This window comes from Ammospiza caudacuta, chromosome 1 (genome assembly GCF_027887145.1).
Source record: "Ammospiza caudacuta isolate bAmmCau1 chromosome 1, bAmmCau1.pri, whole genome shotgun sequence".
Classification (NCBI taxonomy): Eukaryota; Metazoa; Chordata; class Aves; order Passeriformes; family Passerellidae; genus Ammospiza; species Ammospiza caudacuta.
Genome location: NC_080593.1, coordinates 154,771,998 through 154,799,374, shown reverse-complemented (window position 1 = coordinate 154,799,374; position 27,377 = coordinate 154,771,998). Strand labels below are relative to the sequence as shown.

General features: G+C 50.3%; 6 protein-coding genes and 3 pseudogenes across 6 annotated transcripts; 8 read left to right on the top strand and 1 right to left on the bottom strand.

The window, feature by feature from the left end:
• Positions 1–252: 252 nt before the first annotated feature.
• LOC131561061 (feather beta keratin-like) lies at positions 253–1,440 on the top strand. The gene is made up of 3 exons (XM_058810196.1): positions 253–260; positions 835–882; positions 1,089–1,440. Exons 1-3 carry the CDS (start codon positions 253–255, stop codon positions 1,438–1,440), a joined length of 408 nt encoding a protein of 135 aa, XP_058666179.1.
• A 2,967-nt stretch (positions 1,441–4,407) lies between these two features.
• Positions 4,408–5,086, bottom strand: LOC131563769 (feather beta keratin-like). The gene is made up of 2 exons (XM_058813903.1): positions 4,962–5,086; positions 4,408–4,765 (listed from the first exon to the last, which is right to left on the bottom strand). Exons 1-2 carry the CDS (start codon positions 5,084–5,086, stop codon positions 4,408–4,410), a joined length of 483 nt encoding a protein of 160 aa, XP_058669886.1.
• A 1,567-nt stretch (positions 5,087–6,653) lies between these two features.
• LOC131560211 (feather beta keratin-like) lies at positions 6,654–7,319 on the top strand (annotated as a pseudogene).
• Positions 7,320–10,073: 2,754 nt separating this feature from the next.
• Positions 10,074–10,671, top strand: LOC131561919 (feather beta keratin-like; annotated as a pseudogene).
• A 2,241-nt stretch (positions 10,672–12,912) lies between these two features.
• LOC131566085 (feather beta keratin-like) lies at positions 12,913–13,245 on the top strand. The gene has a single exon (XM_058817292.1). It carries the CDS (start codon positions 12,934–12,936, stop codon positions 13,243–13,245), a length of 312 nt encoding a protein of 103 aa, XP_058673275.1. The 5' UTR covers positions 12,913–12,933.
• A 2,435-nt stretch (positions 13,246–15,680) lies between these two features.
• Positions 15,681–16,332, top strand: LOC131560371 (feather beta keratin-like). The gene is made up of 2 exons (XM_058809066.1): positions 15,681–15,799; positions 15,978–16,332. Exons 1-2 carry the CDS (start codon positions 15,681–15,683, stop codon positions 16,330–16,332), a joined length of 474 nt encoding a protein of 157 aa, XP_058665049.1.
• A 2,945-nt stretch (positions 16,333–19,277) lies between these two features.
• Positions 19,278–19,592, top strand: LOC131560376 (feather beta keratin-like). Its single transcript, XM_058809080.1, has one exon. It carries the CDS (start codon positions 19,278–19,280, stop codon positions 19,590–19,592), a length of 315 nt encoding a protein of 104 aa, XP_058665063.1.
• A 2,452-nt stretch (positions 19,593–22,044) lies between these two features.
• On the top strand, positions 22,045–22,702 carry LOC131566580 (feather beta keratin-like; annotated as a pseudogene).
• A 2,374-nt stretch (positions 22,703–25,076) lies between these two features.
• LOC131566206 (feather beta keratin-like) lies at positions 25,077–25,705 on the top strand. The gene is made up of 2 exons (XM_058817434.1): positions 25,077–25,201; positions 25,357–25,705. Exons 1-2 carry the CDS (start codon positions 25,077–25,079, stop codon positions 25,703–25,705), a joined length of 474 nt encoding a protein of 157 aa, XP_058673417.1.
• Positions 25,706–27,377: the final 1,672 nt, after the last annotated feature.

The window sequence follows — 27,377 nt, the reverse complement described above, 5'->3', positions numbered from 1 at the left end:
AAGAACAACCAAACCATGCAAAGAAGGAAAGAGGAGCTTGCTGGGTGTCCATTACTAATTGTTGGGTTTTGCTTAGAGGAACAAAACATTAGGACTAATGATTATAAGTTATGACACCTTGTGGCTTGAATGCGGAATAAGTGAATTGATGTCACAGATCAGTTTGGGAAAAAAGGGATCAAGCCTGGTTTGTTTTAATTTAGGGGATTTCTTAATACAGCCAAGGAATACACTTTAATTTATACAGTGTACATGGCTGAGTAAATTTCAGAAATCCAAATAGACCATAACAATGAAACACGTTCACCCTAAGCAGCCTCTCATTTTCCAGATTCTCCCTCTTGCTCACATAGAAGACACAAGAGAACAAACTCTATTTCAGAAATCAGGAGGAGCTCCCAGGCACCAGAATCTTTCCAGGATATTGCTCAGTGACCATCCCAGGGCATCAGCAGCTCCCTCAGCATTCCTGGGTGCAGCACAATGACTGATGGACATCCAGCGGCACAGAACAGAGTCCCAGTCTTCACAAGGCACCCACAAACCACAGGACATGAGTGCCACAAAATGACCTCACTGATGACATCGCATTTCTGTGGGGCTCTGGTTGTTTCTTCAGCCCTTCCTGACCCACATCTAATAATCAAATCTACCCAAATGCCAGCTCCTAAAGCTGCCGACAAGGTCAGATGCACATGGCCTCAAGAGCTGGATGTGACACTGAAGTGTTGTGGGAATGAAAACACTCCCCACCTCATGACTCACCAGGCTGGGCAAGACCGGTTGGCTAGTGAATGCCCAAGAGCATGGGACAAGGCTGTCCCACCCCTCCAGGAGCAGCATAAAAGCCAGCCCAGAGCCTCTCTCCCTCACACACTTCTCCTGACATCTTCTCCTCTTGCTCCTGCTGAAAACCAGGTGAGACTCAATCCCCCTACTCTCCTACTCCTCCACCTCTCACCTTTCTCTTCCAGCATGCTCAGCTCCAGCCTTGGCTCCCCTCACACCTCCCCACAGCCCCACTACAGCCTCCACACTCCCACACCCTCCTCAATCACCACTCCTTGCACTCCCACATCCTTGTCCTACCTCACCCTCTCTCTTCCAGGCAGCCTCCACACCACACCCATGGCCTGCTACAACCGCTGCAGTCCCTGCGGACCCACCCCGCTGGCCAACAGCTGCAACGAGCCCTGTGCCCTGCAATGCCAGGATTCCCGCGTCATCATCAACCCTTCCCCTGTGATGGTCACCCTGCCAGGACCCATCATGACCTCCTTCCCCCAGAACACCGCCGTCGGATCCACCTCCTCCGCTGCCGTGGGCACTGAGCTCAATGCCCAGGGACAGCCCATCTCTGGCGGATTTGGCTTTGGCCTTGGCTACGGCCTGGGAGGCCTGGGCTGCTATGGCAGAAGGGGCTATGGCTACATCTGCTAAGGGCCCTCAGCACCACCCCTGACACAAACATCCTCTCCCTGGAACTCATCTCAGGCATTGAAGATGCATCTCTGGTCAAGGCTCTCAAACAGTTTCAGCAATTCCAGCTCCTGCTCTCAGGGCACCAAGCAAGGCAGTATCCAAGGGGCCAGCCCAGGCTCTCTGCAAACATGGCCCATCTGCCTCCTCCTCTTTTCCCTCTCTGTGCTCTGCATTGCCCCTTCAGCTCTGTCCAGCTCCTCTGCTGCAAACCCCTTCTCCCAAGCCAGAGACCATTGGGCACCTCTGCCTGGCTGCTCCCACTGCGGGGCAGGAAGGCCTTGGTGCTCTGGCAAAACCATCTGCAAGCAAGGGGCCTCAACTGATGCTCGCCCTACTTGCACCTCAGACCAGCTCCCTTCCACTGGCTGCTCCTGAGTGTTCACTGTTCTACCTCAATAAAGTCTTCCTGCATCATAACCTCACAAGACTCCTTCTTCATTCTTCTCCCGAGACACTTTGACATTAAGCCAATGTTGTTGACACTATTGGGATTGATGAAAAAATGCTTCAAGACCTCTTGTAGGAATTATTTCCCTAATTCCATTACCCACTGGTACACTTTGTTCTTATAGTGCACCGCAGCAAGCTTTCAATTGCTGGAACACACGCCTGGATCCCCCAATGCAGGTGTGTCCCTGACTCTGATACAAGGCCCTCCTGGCTGGTGTGCTCACTTTGGCTGGACACCAGTTCCTCCAGACCCTCATCATCTCCCAAGGCCATTTTCAGATCTTCTGGAGGAGGTCCACGTCTGTCCTTTTTTTGTGTCCTCAGAGTGGAGCACACAAATCCAGTCTCCTCATAGTGCAGCAGAGGGACAGAATGTGCTGCCCTCACTGTGGGGATAACCCCAGGACATGGGGGATTTTGCTCAGTTCATTCACATTGCCAGAACATGTCCAATTCATCACCGTTCAGGTTTTGAAATTTTTTTAGGTATTTTTATAGTGTATTGGTTATTTTTTATTCATTAGTGTAGAGGTAGAGTTTTGGTTGGCTTTTATTTTTAGTATTGTTTAGGGTTAGTTGAATACTTTTGAGAGTAGTAAGTTGGTTTGTTTTTTTTTTTATTGATTTTTGTGATTTGTTCTATAGGGTTTTACGTGGTTGTTTTTATTTTTAATTTATTTTTATAACGTGGTAAGAATTATTAATAAAAAGATTGCATTGTGGTTTTTTTGTTGGTAGTTAGTTATATGGTGGTGTTTTTTAGTCTGTGGTGGTTTTTGGTTTTTTTTTTATTAGAGAGCTAAAGTTTTTTTTTTTTTTGGTTAGTTTGTAATTTAGTTTTTTTATATGGGTGTGTAAGTGTGTAAGTCCTTCTCCTCAGGGATGCTGTTAATTAACTCATTGCCCATCCAACATCCCTTGCTGAGACTGATCCAATCCAGGTACAAAACCTTCCTCTTGGCCCTGCTGACCTTCACAAGCTTCACACCAGCCCATCTACGCAGCCTTTCTGGTACCCTCTGGTTGCCATCCATTCCCTCCAGAGCATAAACCACACCACTCACCTGGGAGTCATCCCCAGTCTAACCAAGGGGACACTCAAACCCACTCTCCATGTCCCTGACAAAGATGGGAAGTTGCAATGGTTCCATTATCAATCCCTGTGGGCCACCACTCATCCCTGTTCTCCACACTGGGACATGGAGTGACCACAACTTTTCAGTGACACCATCCTGCCAATTCCTTATCCAGTCAGAGGTCCAGCCATCAACTCCAGCTTAGATACAAGGACGTTGTCTGGCACAGGAACAAAAGTTTTGCACAAGTCCAGATACAGGATCCTGGTTCTCTCTCTCTTCATCCACCCATAGTGGAACCAATACCAACCCACTAAAGCTGTCGCCAGTGTCAGATGGACACGGCCTCAAGAGAAGAAAGTGGAATTTCAGAGCAGTTTGATGCAAAACATTCCCAACCTCATGACACAGCAGGCTCTGCCAGGCAACAGCTTCTGCCTGGAAAATATGCCAGTGTCATAGACAGAGGCTGTCCCAAACCTTCACCCACGGATCATCCTCAAGGCCATACTCTTGATCTCCTCGGGCAGAGTCTTGTCTTCCCTGATCCCAGTAATCCATAGATGAAGAGTTCTCCAATATCACCAGAGCAGAGAGGCAGAACCTTCTGCACCAGGATTGGAGCAATCCCAAACATGCAGGGTAAAGGAGGGGTGATGAGAGGATTGAGAGCAGCCCCAGGGAGGAGCACTTGGGGTGTTGGATGAAGAATTGGATTTTCCCCAGCCATGTGCACCCACTGACCAGAAACTCCTCCTGTGTCCTGGGCTCATCCCACAGTGTGGGCAGCACAAGAGAGTGGGGAAATCTCACCCTCTGCTCTCCTGCACTAAAATCAGAATTCTGTGTTGAGGTCTGAGCTCACAAATACAAGGAAGACGTAGATGTGCTTCACAGGATCTGTAGAAGGGCATGGAAGATGATGAGGGACAGAAGCAACTGCTGTCCACAAAAGTGAACACACCACCCAGAGAGGTTTGGGCCAGAGGCAGGGATAGATCTACATTAGTGTATCCAGGTCTGTGATTCAGTAACTGAAGGATTTGTGGGATGCACAAGAGGAGCAAAGTGTACCAGTTTTTAGAGTAGGGAAATAAATCATAAAAGAGGACCTGGAGCACTTTTCCACCAACGCCAATGGACATTGGAACCCTGGCAGAGAGCTGAGTGAGACTGGAAGGGTCTTGGCATCAGAAAGAAGAAGAACTCAACTAAAAATGTGATGCAGGAAAACTTTATTGAGGTAGAAGAATGAGAGGCAATAAGCAGAAAATGGAAGGGAGCCAGGCTGAAGTGCAAGTAGGGTGACCATCAGCCAAGTTCCTTTGCTTGGAGGAGGCTTTGCCAGATCATAAATGCCTTCCTGCCCTATAGTGGGAGCGTGGTGTACCAAGGGCCCTTAGCAGATGTAGCTGCCCCTTCTGCCATAGCAGCCCAGGCCTCCCAGGCCATAGCCAAACCCACGGCCATAGCCAAGGCCGTAGCCAAGGCCAAAGCCACCAAATCCGCCAGAGATGGGCTGTCCCTGGGCATTGAGCTCAGTGCCCAGAGCAGCGGAGGAGGTGGATCCGACGGCGGTGTTCTGGGGGAAGGAGGTCATGATGGGTCCTGGCAGGGTGACCAGCACAGGGGAAGGGTTGATGATGACGTGGGAATCCTGGCATTGCAGGGCACAGGGCTCGTTGCAGCTGTTGGCCAGCGGGGTGGGTCCGCAGGGACTGCAGCGGTTGTAGCAGGCCATGGGTGTGGTGTGGAGGCTGCCTGGAAGAGAGAGGGATAAAGCAGAGCGGGGATGTGGGGGACGTGAGGGGCAGTGATGCAGGAGGATAAGTGAGTGTGGAGGTTGTTGTGGGGCTGTGGGGAGGCGCGAGTGCTGCTGAGACTGAGGCTGAGTGTGCTGGAAGAGAGGGCCCAGGGGTGCAGGAGCAGGAGGGTCAGGGTTGTGAGGCTTACCTGGTTGTCAGCAGGAGCAAGAGGAGCAGGCTTGAGGAGAAGTGTGTGAAGGAGAGAGGCTCTGGGCTGGGTTTTATGCAGGTTCTGGAGGGGCGGGACAGCCTTGTCCCATGGCCTTGGGGCATTTTTGAGGCGGCAGCTTTTGGCCATCCCAGCTTGCTGAGTCATGAGGTAGGGAATGTTCTCCTTCATCCATTTCCACAATTCCTTATCCTGCTCTTGAAGCTGCGTCCATTTGACCTTGGCAGCAGCTTCTAACTGGGAGTTGGTATTTGGGAGTATTTGACTGTTCCCTGTGTGCCAGGGAAGTTGAATAAACAGCCAGCACCCAGGGAAGGCGCAATGTCATCAGTGAGATCATCTTGTGGCAGTTGTGTTCTGTGGTTTGTGGGTGCCTTGTGAAGACTGGGACTCTTTTCTGTGCCACTAGATGTCCATCAGTCATTGTGTTGCACCCAGGAATGCTGAGGGAGCTGCTGATGTCCTCAGAAGGTCACTCTGCAATAACCTGGAAAGGTCACAGTGCCTGAGAGCCCTTCATGATAGAGGAAAGAAATCTCCTCTATTCTGTGTTTTCAGTGATATCAAGAAACAGGATCAGGGAAACATGAGGCAATCCAGGGTTGAACTTCTTCCACTGTACTTTGAAATTTATACAATTTACACAACAATATACTCTGTCATTCAAAGTGTATTCCTTGACCTCATTCAGGAATCCAATAAACAACAAACGGGGCCCAATCCCTTTTTTCCCAGGCTGCTCTGTGACATCAATTCCTTTTTTCCGTGTTCAAGCCACAAATTTTCATAACTTATAATTAGTAAGTCCTAATGTGTTGTTCCTATGAGCAAACCCCAATAATTACTAACGGACAGCCAGTAAGCTCCTCTTTCCTTTTGTGTCACGGAGCAGTTGTTCCTCTGTGGAATTGTGCAATTTCATGTTCTGCTCCTGAGGCCATCTCCATCTGACCTTGGTGGTAGGCTAAGTTGCAAAAATTAGAGACCAAGGTGTTGATTGTGAGTGTCACGACTCGTAGAAGATTCAACCACAGCTTAGGAGATTTGGGGTGTCACCACTGAGGTCATTCTATGGCATATTGACAACATGTCCCATTTGCATTTTTGCCTCCTGCCTGAAAGAAATTGCAGCTCTCTCAGCTTCTCATCTTAAGGATCCTCCACTCCCATCAGTGCCATGGTCTCTTGGCCAACCATGTCCGAGGCCTTGTTCCACTGAGGAGCCCCAACAGTGGTGTAGAATAGGATGTTCAACTCCCATAACCTGCCTGTATTTCTTTTCGTAATTCTGTCCTGGTAACTGCTGGAGTTTTCACAGCCAAGGCTACATGGGCACCTCATGATCTATTTATGGAATTTCAGCCCAGAGCAGTGACCATATCCAAGGTTGCAGAGAAGTAGGTTTGAACAGAAGGAATGGCTGGGGGTTACGTGAAGACATGAAATAACACCCAAATTCCTGTAGGCTTTGTTTGCCTCTTCAACATTCAAAACAAACCAGCTCCAATCCATTGACCTCTGTTTCTCCCAATTGAAATATGCAGTCAAGGTCAAATGGACTCAGACTCAAGGGAAGAACATAGAATTGCAGAAAATCAGGAAGGAAAACACTCCCCACCTCATGACTCACCAGGCTGGGCCAGCGAAGAATGCCCCAAAATTGCCTCAAAAATGCCCCAAGGCCATGGGACAAGGCTGTCCTGCCCCTCCAGGAGCAGCATAAATACCAGCACAGAGCCTCTGTCCCTCACACACTTCTCCAGACTTCTCCTCCTGCTCCTGCTGACAACCAGGTGAGACTCAAGCTTCTGACCCTCCTGCTCCTGCACCCCTGGCCCCGCTCTTCCAGCATGCTCAGGCCCAGCCTCAGCAGCACTCACGCCTCCCCACAGCCACACAACAGCCTGCACACTCCCTCACTCTGCTGACACTTCATCCCTCACACCCCCACACCCCTACCCTGCTTTATCCTCCTCTCTTCCAGGCACCCTCCACACCACACCCATGGCCTGCTACAACCGCTGCAGTCCCTGCGGACCCACCCCGCTGGCCAACAGCTGCAACGAGCCCTGTGCCCTGCAATGCCAGGATTCCCGCGTCATCATCAACCCTTCCCCTGTGCTGGTCACCCTGCCAGGACCCATCATGACCTCCTTCCCCCAGAACACCGCCGTCGGATCCACCTCCTCCGCTGCCGTGGGCACTGAGCTCAGTGTGCAGGGACAGCCCATCTCTGGTGGCTTTGGTGGATTTGGTGGCTTTGGCTATGGCCGTGGATTTGGCTACGGCCTGGGAGGCCTGGGCTGCTATGGCAGAAGGGGCGGCTACATCTGCTAAGGGCCCTCAGCTACACCCCTGACACCACCACCTCAGGAGTCTGCAAAAACTGCAAGCCAATCACCTTGGCTGATGGTCACTGTACTTGCAATCTTACACTGGATCCCTTCCACTTTGTTCTCCTGCCTGTTCCTTTGCCTCAATAAACTTTTCTGCATCAAAACCCAAGAAGCCTCCTGTTCTTTTTTAATTCAAATTGTCTCACATCCTCACTGAGTACATGCCACAGCTCAGCAGGACACAGGACTACATGGATTAGACCAAAAATACCTTCCCTCACACGTATGTCAAAATAACCAATAACAGAGTCTGGCATGGGAAGCAGAGGAGGGAACACCTTCCACAATCTGTCACACACATCTCAGATGATACACCAAAGCCTTGGACACATCAATCCTCTCCTGGGTACAGCTCTGGTAAAGCCTTTCCATGCCAGTGAACACTTGAGAAACTTTTACCAGCCGGTCTCTTGAACCCTTGCAGCAAACTGAGGAACTACGTCAACCACTCTGTCAGGAAATCTGGAGTGAAAGTGCTTCAACTCCCCTGCTCCAGCAGAGCCAGCAAGAGCAGCCTTTCCAGCACCATGGACAGTTCAGTGATAGGTCCCTCATGACAGACACTCCAACACATTTTACACTCTGTGGCCACCCTCACAATGAAAGATTCTTGTATTCTTTGCCCAGGGAGTTCCATTTTGTTTCACTTGTCCCTTGCTGTGAGCAAGCCCTGCACATGAGTACTGCTGAGAACAGCCGGGCTCCCTTGTCTTCATCCGCCACCACCAGGCTTTTGCACACACTGATAACATCCCCCAATCCATCCTTGTCCACCGTGAGTCCCAGCTGTCTCAGACTATTCTCTAGGAATGATTCTCCAACCCCTTTGAAGTCTTGTTGTCCTGAACTGGTCTGGATTCACAAAATCTACTTCATTTTCACACTGGGGAGCCCAGGACTGCCCACAACACCTCACATGGGACCTCACCAGGGCTGAACAGACAGTTCACTTCTCTCTGCTTGGTCATACACTTTCCCTATCCTAACCTGGGCACTTGCATTCCCTTTTCCCACACAGGGACACCTCTTGCTCCAATTTTCCTCAACCACAACCACAAAACAAAGGCTTTTTCATAGAAGAAAAAAATCGTCCTGACCAACATTCAGGCATTCCTTCTTACCTGGGATGACTTCTCCCAGCAAATAGCCCTTGGCAGAACCCCATTCTGCCCTGACAGAACCCCATCAGATGTCCAGCACCTCTCAGATTTTCTGTGTTGGCCCAATGGATCCAATTCCTGGCCTACAGCACTGGGGACTTGCTGCCATCTGGACTTTGGGACACTCACCACAAGCCTCTGGGTCCAGCCCTTCAGACTTTTCGCAGATGTCCACGCTGGGCACTGATACAACCCAGACTTGCCTGGGTTGTTTTTGAGGATCATGCAATGCTCACCTGCAACAATCCTGGGCAGCCTCCAAATCCTCCTTCTGACAATCAAAAATGGCCTCATGCTTTGGTACACAGCCCATGTAAAAATCCAAATGGTCCCAGATATCAAAAGCTTAAAAATAAGAGGAGCACCAAGACACGCACAGAGCACAGTCAAGAGGAAAGGTCAGGTTTAGTGTCAGGCTTAGCCAGATGGGATCAGTGTGGGGAGGGATGAAATGTGAGGGAGGGAGAAACACCTCCAGCACAACTGTGAATTCCAGAGCAGCCTGACAGGGCTGAGAGGGAATGGGGCCCCTCTTAAAAAAACATCCACAAACCACAGCACATAAATGTCACACAGTGACCTCGCTGATGACACCCCGGTGCTCCAATGCTTTGGTTGTTTACTCTGCCCTCCCTGACATGAACTTTCCATGCACATTCTCCCAAATACCTACTCACATTTAAAAACAGCTGCCAAGGTGAGAAGGAAAAGGAGTCAAGAGCAGGACATGGAATCATAGAATTCCATAAAGAAATACCCGCATCATGACAGAAAAGGAAAAATGAGTTTGCTGAGCATCAGCAAATTATTGGGTTTTGCTCACAGGAACAAAATATAAAGACTTACATGTTATACCTCATCCCTTTAATGTGGAATAAATGAAGTCATGTCACAGACAAGCTGGGGAAAAAAGTGATCAGGCCAGCTTTACTGATTCTTTGGGTTTTTTAATTTCTGAATGAGGTCAAGACATAGACTTTAATTGGCTGAGTACATTGGCATGTAAAGTTGAGAATTGTATATGGACCTGAAAAATGGAACAAATTCAGCGCGAACAACCTCTCCTTTTCCAGATGCTGTCACTTCATCTGACTGAAGACACAAGGAGATGGGCTCCCTTTCATTCATCAGAAACTGCTCCTAGGTATGAGGACCTTTCCAAGTTATTGCAGAGTGACATTCTGAGGACATCAGCAGCTCCCTCAGCATTCCTGGGTGCAACACAATGACTGATGGACACCCAGAGGCAAAGAATAGGGCCCAGTCATCAGAAGGAACCCACAAACCACAGAACATCAGAGCCACAAAATTACCTTACCTCATGACATTGCAGTTCTCTGGGGTTCTGGCTGTTTATTCATTCCTCCCTGACACACATGAAACAATCAAATCCTCCCAAAGACCAGCTCTCCCTTTAAGTGGCCACCAAGGTGAGATGGACACAGCCCCAAGGGAAGGACACAGAATTGCAGAATTGCATAAAGAAAAATGCTCCCCACATCAGGACTCACCAAGCAAGAACTGCAGCCTACAAAATGCCCCAAGGCCATGGGACAAAGCTGTCCCGCCCCTCCAGAACCAGCATAAAAGCCGGCCCAGAGTCTCTCTCCCTCACACACTTCTCCTCAAGCCTTCTCCTCCTGCTCCTGCCGACTACCAGGTGAGCCTCAAGCTTTGACCAGCCTCAGCAGCCCTCATGCCTCCCCACAGCCCCACAACAGCCTCCATACTCCATCACCTCCTGCACCCCAACATCCCTGCCCTGCCTCATCCTCCTCTCTTCCAGGCACCCTCCACACCACACCCATGGCCTGCTACGACCGCTGCAGTCCCTGCGGACCCACCCCGCTGGCCAACAGCTGCAACGAGCCCTGTGCCCTGCAATGCCAGGATTCCCGCGTCATCATCAACCCTTCCCCTGTGCTGGTCACCCTGCCAGGACCCATCATGACCTCCTTCCCCCAGAACACCGCCGTCGGATCCACCTCCTCTGCTGCTCTGGGTACTGAGCTCAATGCCCAGGGACAGCCCATCTCTGGCGGATTTGGCTTTGGCCTTGGCTATGGTCGTGGATTTGGCTACGGCCTGGGAGGCCTGGGCTGCTATGGCAGACGGGGTGGCTACATCTGCTAAGGACTGGTTCACCACCTTGGGGCTCTGGCAACAGCTCCTGCAATCAAAGCACCTTGCCCGATGGTCGCCCTGCTTGCAACTCGCACCAGATGCCTTCCGTCTTTTTCTCCTCTGTCTTCACTCTTTTCCCTCAATAAAGTTATATTGCATCAAACCCTGAGAAGTTTCCTCTTCTTTGTGATTCCAAATTGTCTCACATCCTCACCCAGCACACTGTGAGGCCTTAATAGGCTGTTGGCATAGGGGAAAAAGGCTGGAGCACCTTTCTTGGGACATACATTCCCACCAGTAATCACAAGAATTGCACAGAAAGCAGGGTTGAAGTGTGATCTTCCGGAATGTGTCACAAGCCCATCACCTTCTACACCAAAGGCTTTGTCACACCAATGCTCTCCTGCTCATGGCTCTGAAAAAGCTACTACGTGCCAGGAGACACTTAACAAACTCTCTTCCCCAGCTGGATCCTCATACCCTCCCTGTAAACAGTCACAAAATCATACATTTTGGGAGGAACACCGGAGAGCAAGAGCTTCATTTCCTACTGCTCGAGTCAGACCAACATGACCAGGAATTCCAGGACCATGGGCAGTTCCAGTTCTGCATCTCCCAGGACAGACTCCAACACCTTTTCCATTCTGTGACCACCCTCACACTGAAAAATGCTTCTCTTCCTTGCCCATGGAATTACATCTGTTTTCACTTGTGTCGTTGCCCTGTTATCCTTCACATGTGCACTGCTGAGGATGGCTGTGATCCCTCATCTTCATTCCCTACCATCAGGAATTTGCACTCACTAGTGACATGCCTTTCTCCATCCTTGTCTCCGGGAGTCACAGATTTCTGAGTCTCATCTGTGAATGATCTCCCAGTCCCTTTAGAATCTTGTTGGCCACAAACTGGTTTTGTTTCTAAGTTCATTATTATCTTCCACTAGGGAGCCCAGAACTGCCCAAACCACACCACATGGGACCCAGTGAGTGCGCTAAAGAGAGGAGGGACCACCTCTCCCGACTTCATGGCAAGAAGTGTCTGAAATCTATCTTTGACACTGATGATGCCTTTTCAACTAAAGCTTCATTGAGATCTTGTGGTCTCTTTGTTCTCCACCAGCACTACAGGGTCCTGCTCAGCAAAGCTGCTTTCCAGATTCTCAGCCCACAGTATGACTGAGGGCCAAGTGCCATTCCTGTCCAGATGCAGAACTTCTTATTTCCCACTCTGGAAATGCAGGAGATTCCTTTTACACTCAGTCTCCAGGTCTCTCTGACTGGTGGAACAGCCAAGCGGTGCCTCAGACACCCCATCACCTCCCAGCTTTCTGAAGGGGCAACTCTCCAACTGCCCACGTAGAAAGGAAGAGTCCAGGCACTCATACCTGGCACAGATGCAAAGCCCAGACCAGCCTGACTGACCTGGGATAATTTGGAGCCCCTCTTCACAACACACACAAAAACTCAAAACTATGAGTTCCATGGGTTCCTCACTGATGACACTCCAACTCTACATAATATTGCTCACAACTTCAGTCCCCTTTGACATGCACCATCAACACCAGCCTTTGGTTTCAGATACCCACACTTTAAAGGAGGAATGACTGCAGTAGAAGGGGCAGTTCCGCATGCACAACACAGCTGCAAATCCAACACCAGCCAGACAGGGCTGGGAGGGAATGGGGCCCTCTTCATAACACACCCACAAATTAAATTGCACAAGTGCCACAAAATGACCTCACTGACACCCATAGCTTTCTGAGGTTTTTTTTTGCATATTCTGGTTTCTCTGACACACATTTTCCATGCCAATGCTCCCAAATACCAACATTCACTTTAAAGATGCCGCCAAGGTCAGATGGACATGGTCTCCTTAGAGCAACACATGACAGGCAGAGTTGTGGGGAGGAAAACACTCCTCACATCATGACTTGCCAGTCTGGGCCTGGCAGAACCCGTAACCTGCAAAATGCCCCAAGGCCATGGGACAAGGCTGTCCCACCCTTCCAGAACCAGCATAAAAGCCGGTCCAGAATCTCTCTCTCTCACAAGTTCCTCCTGACTCCTTCTACTCCTGTTCCTCCTGACAACCAGGTGAGCCTCAATCCCCTGCCCTGCCTGCTCCTGCACCCCTGGCCCCCCTCTTCCAGCACATTCAGCACCAGCCTCCCCACAGACCCTCCAACAGCCTCCACACTTCTTCACCCCTCGCACCCCCACACCCCCGCCCTGCCTCACCCTCTCTCTTCCAGGCACCCTCCACACCACACCCATGGCCTGCAACAGCTTCTGCAGTCCCTGTGGACCCACCCCGCTGGCCAACAGCTGCAACGAGCCCTGTGCCCTGCAATGCCAGGATTCCCGCGTCATCATCAACCCTTCCCCTGTGATGGTCACCCTGCCAGGACCCATCATGACCTCCTTCCCCCAGAACACCGCCGTCGGATCCACCTCCTCGGCTGCCGTGGGCACTGAGCTCAGTGTGCAGGGACAGCCTATCTCTGGCGGATTTGGCTTTGGCCTTGGCTACGGCCTGGGAGGCCTGGGCTGCTATGGCAGAAGGGGCTATGGCTCCATCTGCTAAGGGCCCTCAGCACCACCCCTGACACCACCAGCCCTGGGCTGTGGCTACAGCTCCTGCAATCAAAGCACCTCAGCTGATGGTCTCTCTACTTGCGCTTCACACTGGATCACTTCTGCCTCTTTCTCATGCCTTTTAACTCTTTTGCCTCAATAAAGTTTTCCTGCATCAGATCCTGACATGTCTCATCATCTTTATAAATTCCAGTGGTCTCAGATCCTCACCTCACACAGTGTCAGACAGGGCATTGGGGTGAACGGAAAAAGGGCATAACCTATTTCTTAGTAAATATGTCACCACAATTAAGAACCAAGCAGGTTCTTAATTAAGACAGGAAGCACGGGATTGGGAGGACTTTCCAGGACCTGGCACAAGCCCATCACCTGCTACACCAGTGTTTTGACACATTGATGGTCTTCTGAGCACAGCTCTGATAGACTGTCTCCATGCCAGCACACACTTGACAAAGTGTGAATTCCCAGCAGAACTCTTGAAACCTCTCAGCAGAGTCACAAAATCATCCACTTGGGCAGGAACTCTAGGATTCAAGTGCTTCATTCCCCTCAGCTCAAGAAAGACTAACAAGAGTGGGATTTCAAGAACCATGGACAGTTCAGGTTTGGCTCTCTCAGGACAGCAACTCCACCATGTCTTCCACTCTTTGTCCACCCTCACATTGAAAAATTTTTCCCTTCTTTGCCCATTGAATTTCATCTGTTTTCACTTGTGTCTTTGCCCACTTTTCCTGCATGGTTTCATTACTGTGGATAAATGGATTCCCTTGACTTCATTCCTGCCATCTAGGATTTTCATACATTGATGACACCCCACTGTCCATCCTTGTCTCCTGGGAGTCCCAGCTCTCCCAACCTCTCTTCTATGACAGACTTTCCAGCCCTTTCAGTATGTTGGTTGTCCTGTATTTTTGTGAATTAAATTTCCCTAATAGGAAACTAAACCTCCACTAGAGAAACTAAAGTTCATTCCCTCTTCTCCACAGCTTGGTGAAAGGGAAACAAGACTGGTGTTAAAAAAATTCCATTCAGATAATTTCAGACAGCAATAAGGTCAATCCTCTTCCTCTCAAAATTGAACATCCCCGGTTTTTTCAGCTTCTCCTCACCTGCCTTGTTCTCCTTTTCCTTCAGCTGCTTTCCTTTCCATGTGTCAGTCAGAACATGGCACTGTGACCCCACGGGGTGACCTTGCTGGGCCCAGCTGAGACAACTGCTATGGATCAACCAGCACTGGACTTTGGGGAGCTTGAGTGACCTTCATAAATCTCAGGAATTGCTTTCCCATCTCCATGGAGAAAGGCCTGGCATATAGATCGGGCAGGAGAGACGGAGCCAAGGCAGGCAGGAATGAGCAGCCCCTCAGCCCCAGAACGCCTGCAAAGCCCAGACCAGCCTGACATGGCTGGCAGCGAATGGGGCCCCTCTTCACAACACACACAAAAACCACAGCACAGCAGTATCACAGGGTGACATCAGTGATGCCACCCCACCGCTCCCAAGCTTCGGTAATGTCTTCACCCCACCCTGACATACACCATCAACAGCAGTTTTTAACCTCTAATAATCACAGTTAAAAGCTGCAGTCAAGGTCAGATGGACACAGACTCAAGAGAAGGATATGGGATAACAGAATTCCAAAAACAAACACCTGCACCATGACAGGGAAAGAAAGATGATGTTGCCGACCAGAGCTAGTAATTATTGGGTTTTGCTCACAGGAACACAATGTTAAGCCTTAAAGGATACAAGTTATGAAACCATATGACCTTCATGTGGAGTAAGACAACTGATGTCACAGACCTACCTGAGCACCCGTTTCTTGTGTGTTTAATGAGTTTCTTAATGAGGTCAAGGAATACAATTTAAATTACATAGTGCATTATCATGTAGATTTGAGAATTCCAAAAGGGCCATAACACTGGAACAAGTTCAGCCTGAACAGTCTCTCCTTTTCCAGATTTTCTCCCATTGCATTCAAGGCAGAATGCCACAAGCTCTCTTTAATCCTTCAGGCACTCCCAGGCACTGGGACCTTGCCAAGCTACAACAAAGGGACCTTCCCAGGACATCAGCAGCTCCCTCAGCATTCCTGGGTGCAACACAATGACTGATGGACATCCAGTGGCACAGAACAGAGTCCCAGTCTTCACAAGGCACTGACAAAGCACAGCACACAAATGCCACAAAATTACTTCACTGAGGACATTGTAGTTCCCCAGGGCTAAGGCTGCTTATTCAGTCCTCCCTTACAAACATTAATAAATAAATCCCAAATACCAACTCCTGATTGAAAGCTGCAGCTAATGTCAGATGGTCACTGACTCAAAGAGCTGGACATGGAATTGCAGAGTTGTGGGAACAAAAACACTCCCCACCTCATGACTCAGCAGGATAGGTCAGCCAAGAATTACCGCCTGCCAAATGCCCCAAGGCCATGGGACAAGGCTGCCCCACCCCTCCAGGATCAGCATAAAAGCCAGCCCAGAGCCTCTCTCCCTCACACACTTCTTCTCAAGCCTTCTCCTCCTGCCAACAACCAGGTGAGTCTCAATCCCCTGACCCTCCTTCTCCTGCACCTCTCACCCCTCTCATCTCTTACAGTCAGCCCCAGCCGCTGCAGCACTCATGCCTCCCCACAGCCACACAACAGCCTCCACACTCCCTCACTCCCCTGCATCATTGCTCACACCTCTGCCCTGCCTCATCCCTCTCTTCCAGGACCCTCCACACCACACCCATGGCCTGCTACAACCGCTGCAGTCCCTGCGGACCCACCCCGCTGGCCAACAGCTGCAACGAGCCCTGTGCCCTGCAATGCCAGGATTCCCGCGTCATCATCGACCCTTCCCCTGTGCTGGTCACCCTGCCAGGACCCATCATGACCTCCTTCCCCCAGAGCACCGCCGTCGGATCCACCTCCTCTGCTGCCGTGGGCACTGAGCTCAGTGTGCAGGGACAGCCCATCTCTGGCGGATTTGGTGGCTTTGGTGGCTTTGGCTATGGCCGTGGATTTGGCTACGGGCTGGGAGGCCTGGGCTGCTATGGCAGAAGGGGCTATGGCTACATCTGCTAAGGGCCCTCAGCCCCACCTCTGTCACCACCAGCTCCATGCTCTGCCAACAGCTCCTGCAAGCAAAGCACCTCAGCTGATGGTTGCCCTACTTCTACCTCAGGCCCGATCCTTTAAAATACTTTCTTCTGTCGTTTCTTTTGTTTTGTTTTGTTTTGTTTTTTGACTTAGTAAAGATTTCCTGCATCAAATCAAAGCCTGATGTGTCTCCTCATCTTTACTCATTGTTCTGAATTCCAGTGGTGTCACCTCCTTACCCAACACACTGCCAGGAATAAAGAGACTGTTGGACTGAATGGAAAAAAGTCTCAAACCTTTCTTAGAAAATACATGTCCACCAGTAGTAATCAAGACTGGTATGGGAACCATGGATTGAGGGGAGACACAAACCCATCACCTACCACACCAAAGGCTTTGACACAACAAATCTCTCTTGCTTATGGCTCTTTTCAGGTCTTTCTGGGCCAGTACACACTTGACAAACTGTCTTCCCAGCAGGACTCCCTAACCCTCCCCCAAAAAATAGGAACAACATAATCCAATTTGGCAGGGACTTTGGAGCGCAATTGCTTCATTCTCTTCTGCTCGATCGTAGCCAGCAAGAGTCGGATTTCCAGGACCTTGGACAGTTCAGAGCTGGCTCTCCCAGAACCGATACTCGACCACCTCTTTTACTCTGGGACAAACCTCGCACAGAAAAAGGTTTTCTGCCTTTCCCAGGGAATTCCATCTGTTTTCACTTGTGCCTTTCCCTCTTGTCCTGCATGTGTGCACTGCTGAGAGCAGCCAGGGTCCTTTGACTTCACCCTCAGCAATTAGGAATTTGTGCACACTGATGACATCCCTATGTCCAGCCTTGTCCTCTGGGAATCCCACCTCTCACATTCTCTCCTCTGGGAAAGATTCTCAAGGCCCTTTAAAATATTTTGGGCCCTGAACTGGTGTAAATTCACCAAATCTACTTCATTTACATGTGGGAAGCCCAGAACTGCTGAGAACACCTCACATGGGATCTCACCAGTGCTCAGGAGACACCAAGAGTCACTTCCTCCTGTTTCATCACAACACTGTTCCCAATCTGGACCTGAAGACTTGGGGTCCCTTTTCCCCACAATGATACAGGGACACCTCCTGCTCCACTTTTTTTTCACCCAGAAACACAAGGGCAATTTCTCAGAAGAAAACTATTCTTACCTTTGATGCTCATACATTCCTTCCTACCTGGGACGACTCCTCCCAACAAACAGCTCTTGGCAGATGCCCTTGCTGAGCTTCAGCATCAGATTTTCAGGGTTGCCCCAGTGGATCCAACTCCTGGGCTACAGCACTGGGGACTTGCTGCCATCTGGACTTTTGGACACTGACCACAAACCTCCAGGTCCAGCCCCTCAGACCTTTCTCAGGCCACCACTGTGGGCCCTGACACAACCTGGACTTGCCTGGTTGTCAAAGATCATGAAATGCTCACCTGCAACAACCCTGGGTGACCTCCCAATTCTTGTTCTGACAACCGCAACTGGTCTGAGCCCTTTGCAGCCATCCCAAGTTGGTACCTAAATCACCCCGGATAGCAAAAGCTTACAGGCAAGAGGACCACCAAGATATCCACAGAGCAGAGTGAACAGGAAAAGTCAGATCTAGTGTCAGGCTTAGTCAGGTGGGATCAAGGTGGGGAGCAACAAATGTGAGGGAAGGGGCAACACCTTAAGCACATCACAGAGCAGCCTGATGGGGCTGGGAGGGAATGGGGCTCTTCATCACAGCACATCCATAAAACAGAGCACAGGAGTGACACGGGGTCATTTCACTGATGACACCACACCTCTCCTAAATTTTGGCTGTTTATTGGGCCCAGCCTAATGCCCATCTTCCATGCAAACCCTCTCAAATATCAACTTGCGCTTAAAAGCTGCTGTCAAGGTTAGATGGACAAGGCCTCAAGAGAATGACATGGAATCATAGAATTTAATGAAGAAATGCCTATACCATAACAAAGAAGGAAAGAGGAGTACGCTGACCGCAATTATTGGTTTTTGCTGACAGGAACACAGTATTAAGTAAGACTTAAGGGATAAAAGATATGAAACCTGAGAGCTTGCATGAAGAATAAAAGAATTGGAGTCACAGACCAGCCATGATAAAAAAAGGATTAAACACTCTTGACTGGTGGGTTTCTTTGAGTTCTTAATGATGTTAGGATATACACTTAAAATTAAAGAATTTGCTGTCATGTAATTCTCTGAAACCCAAATGGACCTTAAAAATTAAGCAAATCCATCCTGATGAGGACCTGGTTTTCCAGTTCTGTCTCTTGATCTCATTCAAGACACAAAGGGATGAGTCCAGTCTTCACAATAAACCACAGCACACAAGTGCCACAAAATGACCTCAATGATGACATTGCACCTTCCCTGGGTGCTGGCTGTTTATTCAGCCCTCCCTGAAAGGTGCTGAACAATCACATCCTCCCAAACACCAACTCTCACTCTAAAGCTGCCGCCAAGGTCAGATGGACACAGACTCAAGAGCAGGATATGGAATTGCAGAATGGCATAAAAGAAACCACTCCTCACCTCATGACTCACCAAACTGGGCCAGCCAAGAGCTGCTGCCTCAAAAATGCCCCAAGGGCATGGGACAAGGCTGTCCCGCCCCTCCAGAACCAGCATAAAAGCTGGCCCAGAGTCTCTCTCCCTCACACACTTCTCCTCAAGCCTTCTTATCCTGCTCCTGCTGAAAACCAGGTGAGACTCAATTCCCTAACCCTGCTGGCCCCCCGGCCCTTCTCTTCCAGCACACTCAGCCCCAGCCTCAGCAGCCCTCACACGTCCCCACAGCCACACAACAGCCTCCACACTCCACCACGCTCCTGCATTGCTGTCCCTCTCACGCCCACACCCCCGCCCTGCCTCACCCTCTCTCTTTCAGGCACCCTCCACACCACACCCATGGCCTGCTACAACCGCTGCAGTCCCTGCGGACCCACCCCGCTGGCCAACAGCTGCAACGAGCCCTGTGCCCTGCAATGCCAGGATTCCCGCGTCATCATCAACCCTTCCCCTGTGATGGTCACCCTGCCAGGACCCATCATGACCTCCTTCCCCCAGAACACCGCCGTCGGATCCACCTCCTCGGCTGCTCTGGGCACTGAGCTCAATGCCCAGGGACAGCCCATCTCTGGCGGATTTGGTGGCTTTGGCCTTGGCTATGGCCTGGGAGGCCTGGGCTGCTATGGCAGAAGGGGCTATGGCTCCATCTGCTAAGGGCCCTCAGCACCACCCCTGACACCACCAGCTCTGGCCTCTGCCAACAGGTCCTGCAAGCATTGCACCTCAGCTGATGGTTGCCCTGCTTGCAGCTCACACCACCTCCTTTCTCACTTCTTTCTCCTGCCTTGTAATTCTTTTCTTCAATAAAGTTTTCCTGGAATATAGCCTCACGTCTCCTCCTCTTTTGTTCTTCCATGGCTCTTGCAACTTCCCATGCTCAAAGTCAAGGGTCAACAACCCATCGGTGTGTGTGGAAAAGGGGCCACAAGACCTCTCCTGGGATGTCTGTCAACAGCAGAACCAGCCACTGGGCTTCCAGAATGCAACACAGACCCTTCCTTTTCCCAAAACCTTGGACACACTGATGCACTTGTGCCCATATCCCCAGCACAACCTCTCAATGGCAGCACACATTTATCCAACTCTTCTCCATCGGGGCTCTCTGAACATTCCAGCAATGGAATCCAGGAGTGCACAAGGAACACAGGGAAATCCATTAGTTCAAACCAACCTGATCCCCAGACAAATCAACCACCCTTTTCTCAGCTGCCCCTCACAGAAATGGCTCTGTCAATTCTTCACCAACATCCTTGTTCTTCTTTGGACATCCTCAAGCGCCTCAATGTCTTTCTTGCTCTGAGGGACCTAAAACAGAACTCAGATTCAGGGAGTGGCCTCACCAGTACCCAATACAGTGGGACAGTCACTACAGTGATCCTGCTGGTCCCACTACAGGTAATACAAGCCAGGATGCCACTGGCTTTTGTGGCCACCTGGGAACACATTGGATCATGTTCCGCTATTGTCAATCAGCACCTCCAGATCCTTTTCCCATTGGCAGCTTCCTAGTCACTCCTTCCCAAGTCTGGAGATTTAAGTCTTTACTAAATTCCAAGTAAAAATCATCCACAGCCTTTTCCTCACTTACTAAGGAGGTCATATTGACACCTCAGGTCATGAGGCTGGCCAAACAGGACCTGATTTCGTTTTAGCCAGGTTGGCTGGGCATGATCACCTGGTGGTCCTGCAGGGGCTATTAAATATTCTCCAGATGATCTGCTCCAGCAGCTTATGCAGAACTGGACTCAGATTGACAGGCCTGGAGTTGCCCAGACCCTTCTTCTGGCCCTTCTTCTAGGGAAGAGTCCCATTTTCAAGCCTACATCAACTGAGACCTCCCCAGCTAGCCAGGAGTGCTGGCAGAAGATAGAAAGGGGCTTGGGAGCACTTTCACCAGCTCCCTCAGAGCCCTTAGGTGGATCAGTTCAAGTCTGTCACTGACCATGCTCACTGGATTAGGAGGGATTGAATTTTGCTTCCTGGTAAGGAACTTTCTCCCTCAGTAGGATACTGTGCGCATCCCAGGAAGCAGAATCACAGCAAAGGGAATAATTTGTGCTCAAGAAACCTCTTGGAGGTGACCAAAGACTCATTGTAGAATAGTTTTGCTTGGAAAGGACCTTGAAGATTCTCTTGTCTGAACCCCTGCAGTGGACAAAGGCACCTTCCACTATCCCAGGTTGCTCGAAGCCCTGGCCAAACTTGCCTTGATCATTACCAGGGTTGAGACAGTCACAGCTTCTCTGGGTGACTTGTGCCAGGCCTTCATCACTCAGATAGAGAATAATTTCTTCACAATATCCCATCTGGCAGTAGGAAGACATTTCCCCCTGTCCCATCACTCTCCGTTTGTGTAGGAGATCGTGGAGTTCAACCCAACCTCCTCAAGGAAGGACAGCTCAACAAGGCTGCCCATGACTTTTGTCAACTCGAGATTTAGTAACTTGAGGCCATTTCCACTTGACCCATCACTTGCTAAAAGGGAGGAGAGAGCAATAATAGTCTTAACAAAAAAACTCCTTTCAGACAGCTGAAGAAGGGGAAATGATTTCTCCTTTGGCTACCTTGTCTGCATCTAAAACTCTGCAGTTCCTAAAAGCACTACTCAAAATCTTGTTCTCCAGATCCCTCAGCAGCTGTTCCCAGGATGTATCCCACCACAGAAGAACTACTGTAACACCAGAGTGGCAAAGCCGGAGCAGAACCAAGGAGAAAGGCAAGTCCAAAAGACAGGTCTGGTGACCTGGTGGCGACGTGAGGAAGAATGTAAAGGTCAGCTCCTCACTCATGGCACAGCTGCAAAGACCAGACCATCCTGACAGGGCTGTAATGGAATGGGGTCCCTTTGCACAACACACCCACGAACCGAGCCACACAAGAGAAATGGGGTGGGGACTCTGATGACATCTTTAAGTTATTGCCATCTATTCTTCATTCTTGGACACACAGCTGAAACAAAATAAAAAATGTCACTTTAAAGTTGCTGCCATGGTCAGATGAACAGGAACTCATGAGCGGGACATGACACTGTAGAGCTGGGGGAAAGAAAACACTCCCCACCTCATGACACACCAGAGTGGGTCAGCAAAGAGGTGCTGCCTGCAAAATGCCCCAAGGCCATGGGACAAGGTGGGCCTGCCCCTCCTGAAGCAGCATAAAAGCCGTCCCAGAGTCTCTCTCCCTCACACACTTCCCCTCAAGCATTCTGCTCCGGTGTCTACAACCAGGTGAGCCTCAAGCCCCTGACCCTCCTGCTCTTTCCCCATGGCCCTGCTCTTCCAGCAAGCTTAACTCCACCCTCAGTGGCCCTCACACCTCCCCACAGACCCACAACAGCCTCCACACTCTCTTGCCTCTTTTCCCCTGCAGACAAACCACACCGCGGACTCCCCCACCCCTACACTGCCTCACCCTCCTCTCTCTTTCCAGGCACCCTCCACACCACACCCATGGCCTGCTACAACCGCTGCAGTCCCTGCGGACCCACCCCGCTGGCCAACAGCTGCAACGAGCCCTGTGCCCTGCAATGCCAGGATTCCCGCGTCATCATCAACCCTTCCCCTGTGCTGGTCACCCTGCCAGGACCCATCATGACCTCCTTCCCCCAGAGCACCGCCGTCGGATCCACCTCCTCCGCTGCTCTGGGCACTGAGCTCAATGCCCAGGGACAGCCCATCTCTGGCGGATTTGGTGGCTTTGGCCTTGGCTACGGCCTGGGAGGCCTGGGCTGCTATGGCAGAAGGGGCTATGGCTACATCTGCTAAGGGCCCTCAGCATCACTCCTGACACCACCAGCTCTGGCCTCTGCCAACAGGTCCTGCAACCAAAGCACCTTAGCTGGTGATCACCTGTTTTTCACCTCACCTTGGATCCCTTCAAGTTCTCTCCCTTGCCTTTTTATTCTTTTGCCTCAATAAAGATTTCCTGCATCAAAGCCTCACACATCTCCTCTTCTTTTTGAATTCCCAATGCCTCACACCCTCACCCAACACAGTGCCATGGGGTGGGTGGCAAACAGACACATCAGCTTCCTAAACATATACGCCCACCTGTAATAACCAAGACTGGCACAGGAAGCAGGGTTCAAGCATGACCTTCCAAAACATGACAAAAACACATCACCTGCCATTTCAAAGGCTTTGACACAACCATGCTCTCCTGCTCTTTGATTGCAAAAATCTCACCATGTCAGAGAAACCTTGACAATATGCCCTCCCATCAGAACTCTCAAACCACACAAACAATCAGCTCCGAGAAAATGCCAGGTAGAGTTGCAAGGGCATCCATCCTCTCTGATCAAGGAAGGCTACCTAGGGAAGGATTTGCAGAACCATGGACAGGTCAGGTTGTCATCTCCCTGGGAGAGAGAAAATACTTCACCTCTTCCACTCTGCCACAACCATCACATTAAAGAAGGGCTTGTCTGCTCTGCCCATGGAATTCCATCCGTTTTAATTTTGCTGTTGCCAGCTTCTAAAAACCACATCCAGCCTTGTCTCCTGGAAGTCCCAACTCTCTCAGTCCCTTCTGAGAAATCCTCCAGATCTTTAAATATCTTGGTGGCCCCGAACTGGCCTTGATTCACTAAGTCTGTGGGCCTCCTCCCCTGAGGACTCTGAACCTGCTCACACTGACTCGCACCATTTTTGAGGATGTTGAACAGTTTTGGCCTCATGGATACAACTATTGAGCCGCTTCATTTGTCAAGCTGACTCCAGCTTGACAATTGGATCACAAGGCCCCAAATCATGTTGATTAAATATTATATGAATACAGCAGCCCACTTCACTGACCCTTTACACCACCTGTACATCCTTGCATAATCTGCAATGATGAAGTATCTGACACTGCCAAGACATTGCTAAGAGGTGGAGGTAAACACCGGCCATGGCTCACTCAGCATCCACAGTAAGAATTTTTTTTTCTGTAGGTAACAGAGGTCACTAAGACAGGATTTTGCCCTCCATAATCAACTCTAACTGCTCCTCATCACCTTGTACGAGCTGAATGAGGAAACACTTTAAAAGGGTAAAAATTGTCCCATTCTTCTCTGCAGGAACAAGGTCCCTCAAAATCCATGGGCAAGGTGGGATGTAGTAAATGCCCTGGAAGGGGCAGGTGCTAAAGTCCAGCAAAAAGGCCCAGAGCAGCCTGACAGGGCTGTAAAGGAATGGGGTCCCTCTCTCAAATGCAACCACAAACGAAAATAGACCTGTCCCATTGGCTGACTTCACTGATGACATAACAATTTTCCTAGGCATTAGTGGTTTATACTAGTATCTCTTACATGCACCTTCCAAGCAAAATCCCCCAAATACCAACTCTCACTTTCAAGCTGATGCCGAGGTCAGATGGACATGCTCAAAAGAGCAGGACATGGAATTGTAGAGTTGCAGGAAGGAAAACAGTACCCCGCTCATTACTCGCCAGGCTGGGGCAGGTAAAACTGATTTTATGAATTTCATTCATATACCTTCAAAGAGTAAAAAGGTCAACACTATTCTGAAAATTGTCTATAACCAGGTTTTTCAAATGCTCATCACATGCTATCTTCTTATCCTTCACCTGTTTTCCTTTCTAGCTGTCACTCAGAGCCCAGCAATGGGACTCCACAGTGTGACCTAGCTGGGGCCAGCTGAGATGAGTACGACGGATGAATTGCAGAGCATAACACGAGTCACCAAATAACAGGAATTGGTTTCCCATAACCAGCAAAAAAGGCCTGTCATATAAACAGGCTTAGAATGTTGGCAGTGGTACAGAGAGGGAGAGAATGTGATTGAAGGGGACACCCATTGCCCTCAGTAGAGATGCAAAGACCAGATGAGCCTGACGTGGCTGTGGGGAAATGAGGACTCACCCCACAAGACACCTATAAAGCACAGCATACAAGGGACATAGGGTGACTTCACTCATGACACCCCACTGTCCAAAGTTTTGGTCACGTCCACAGCCCTCCACAAAAAACGTCTTCATCAAAAGCCCTTGGTCTCTAATACCTGCATTTAAAAGTAGCCGCCAAGGTCAAATGAACAAGAATTCAAAAGTAGGACATGACGCAGCAGAGTTGTGGGATGGAAAACACTCCTCTCCTCAGGACTCACCAGTCTGAGCCAACCCGGAACTGTGGCCTGCAAAATGCCCCAAGTCCATGGGACAAGGCTGTCCCACCCCTCCAGAACCAGCATAAAAGCCAGCCCAGCACCTCTCTCCCACACACACTTCTCCTCAAGCCTTCTCCTCCTACTCCTGCTGATAACCAGGTGAGCCTCAATCCCCTGACCCTCCTGCTCCTGGACCCCCAATCCCCTCTTCCACCATGCTCAGCCTGAGCAGCCCTCATGCCTCCCCACAGCCCCACTACACCCGCCACATTCCTCACTGCCTATTGTACCCCCAACTCTCTACCCTGCCTCAGCCCTCTCTCTCTTCCAGGCACCCTCCACACCACACCCATGGCCTGCTACAACCGCTGCAGTCCCTGCGGACCCACCCCGCTGGCCAACAGCTGCAACGAGCCCTGTGCCCTGCAATGCCAGGATTCCCGCGTCATCATCAACCCTTCCCCTGTGATGGTCACCCTGCCAGGACCCATCATGACCTCCTTCCCCCAGAACACCGCCGTCGGATCCACCTCCTCCGCTGCTCTGGGCACTGAGCTCAATGCCCAGGGACAGCCCATCTCTGGCGGATTTGGCTTTGGCCTTGGCTACGGCCTGGGAGGCCTGGGCTGCTATGGCAGAAGGGGCTATGGCTACATCTGCTAAGGGCCCTCAGCCCCACCCCTGACACCATCAGCTCTGGCCTCTGCCAACAGCTCCTGCAAACAAAGCATCTCAGCTGATGGCTTCTCTACTTGCACTTCACACCTGATTCCATCAGCGTCTTCTTTCTCAGCATTCTTTCAATTCAATAAATTTTTCTTGCATCATAAACAGAGTTGCCTCCTCTTCTTGTTGAATTCCCTTGCTCTCACATCCTAAGCCTGTGCAATGCCATCACCCGACTATTATGTTGGATGGAAAGGGAGCAAAGAACATTTCTTAGCAAACATGTCCCCACCAGTAAGAAGCAATGCAGACATGGTTTTGTCATGTTCCAGACCATGACACAAGGCCATCACCTCATCTACCAAAGGCTTGGACACAACAATTCTGTCCTGGGCACTGCCCTGCCAAAGTCAGTTTATGTCAGCATACACTTGAAAAAAATCTCTTCTCAGCAGCACTATTGAGTCCCCACCACGAACAGAGGAACAAAAACATCCACTTGGGCAGGAAATCTGGAGACCAATTTTTTCCATCCCCTCTGCTCAAGCAGACCCAGTAGGAACAGAATTTCCAGCATTAGGCCCAGTTCAATTTTTGGACCTCCAAGAAGAGGGACTCTGTCTCTTATACTCTGGGACCATCCACACATACTGAAAAATTCTTGCTGCCTTTGCCCATGGAATTCCATCTATTTTCACTCATGCACGGACCCCTTTTTCCTTCACGTGTGCAGTGCTGAGAACAGCTGGGCTCCCACACACTGGTGACACATCCCTGCCCAGCCTTGTCTCCTCAGAGTCCCAGCTCTCTCCACCTCTGCTATAGCAAAGATTCTCCAGCCCTTGCACTATCTGGTGGCCCTCAACTGGTCCACTACCCACTTGTGCTTTTTCACCTGTTGATGCCAGAAGTGTCCACATCACTCCACATTGGATCTGACCAGTGCCCTAAAGAGAGAAAGGGCTTTCAGGATTTCGGGTTGAAAAATTTCTGAAATCTCTCTTGGACACAGGTGACACGGCTGAAGTAATTCCCCACTGTGACCTGCTGGTCACTCAGTTCTCCAGCAGCACCACAGGGTCCTGCTCAGAAAAGTCACTTTTCGGACTCTGAACCCACAACATTATCCAGGGCCAAATGCAATTCCTGTCCAGATGCACAACTTCTCATTTCCCTTGTTTGAACCTTGGGAGATTCCTTTAATCCTTAGTCTTGAGGTCCATCTGATCGGTGGAGCAGCCAAGTGGGGCCTCAGCCACTCCATCACCTGCCAGCTCACTGAAGGGGAAACTCTCCAACTGCTGACAAGGAATGGAAAAGTCCAGGCACTCACACCTGGCACAGATGCAAAACCCAGACCAGTCTGACACACCTGGGATACCTTGGGGCCCCTCTTCACAACACACAGAAAAACTCAAAACCATGAGTTCCACATGCTGACATCACTGATGACATTCCACCTCTCCAAATCTTCATCACAACTTCAGTCCCCTTTGACACACACCATCAACACCAGCCTTTGGTTTGAAATACTCACACTTTAAAGGAGGAATGACCATGATGGAAGGGGCAGCTCCTCATGCACAGCTCAGCTGCAAAGACCACGCCAGCCTGATGTGGCTGTGGTGGAATGGGGCCCCTCTTCTCAATAGAACCACAAACTAAACCA

Coding starts and splice junctions, on each gene's coding strand:
- LOC131561061 (XM_058810196.1), top strand. Junction 883..1,088: donor CTCTCCCTCACACACTTCTC/CTGACATCTTCT, acceptor ATCCTTGTCCTA/CCTCACCCTCTCTCTTCCAG.
- LOC131563769 (XM_058813903.1), bottom strand. CDS start 5,086: ATGCCCCAAGGCCATGGGACAAGGCTGTCCCGCCCCTCCAGAACCTGC. Junction 4,766..4,961: donor TTGCTCCTGCTGACAACCAG/GTAAGCCTCACA, acceptor TCTTCCAGGCAG/CCTCCACACCACACCCATGG.
- LOC131566085 (XM_058817292.1), top strand. CDS start 12,934: ATGGCCTGCAACAGCTTCTGCAGTCCCTGTGGACCCACCCCGCTGGCC.
- LOC131560371 (XM_058809066.1), top strand. CDS start 15,681: ATGCCCCAAGGCCATGGGACAAGGCTGCCCCACCCCTCCAGGATCAGC. Junction 15,800..15,977: donor CTCCTCCTGCCAACAACCAG/GTGAGTCTCAAT, acceptor CCTCTCTTCCAG/GACCCTCCACACCACACCCA.
- LOC131560376 (XM_058809080.1), top strand. CDS start 19,278: ATGGCCTGCTACAACCGCTGCAGTCCCTGCGGACCCACCCCGCTGGCC.
- LOC131566206 (XM_058817434.1), top strand. CDS start 25,077: ATGCCCCAAGTCCATGGGACAAGGCTGTCCCACCCCTCCAGAACCAGC. Junction 25,202..25,356: donor CTACTCCTGCTGATAACCAG/GTGAGCCTCAAT, acceptor ACCCTGCCTCAG/CCCTCTCTCTCTTCCAGGCA.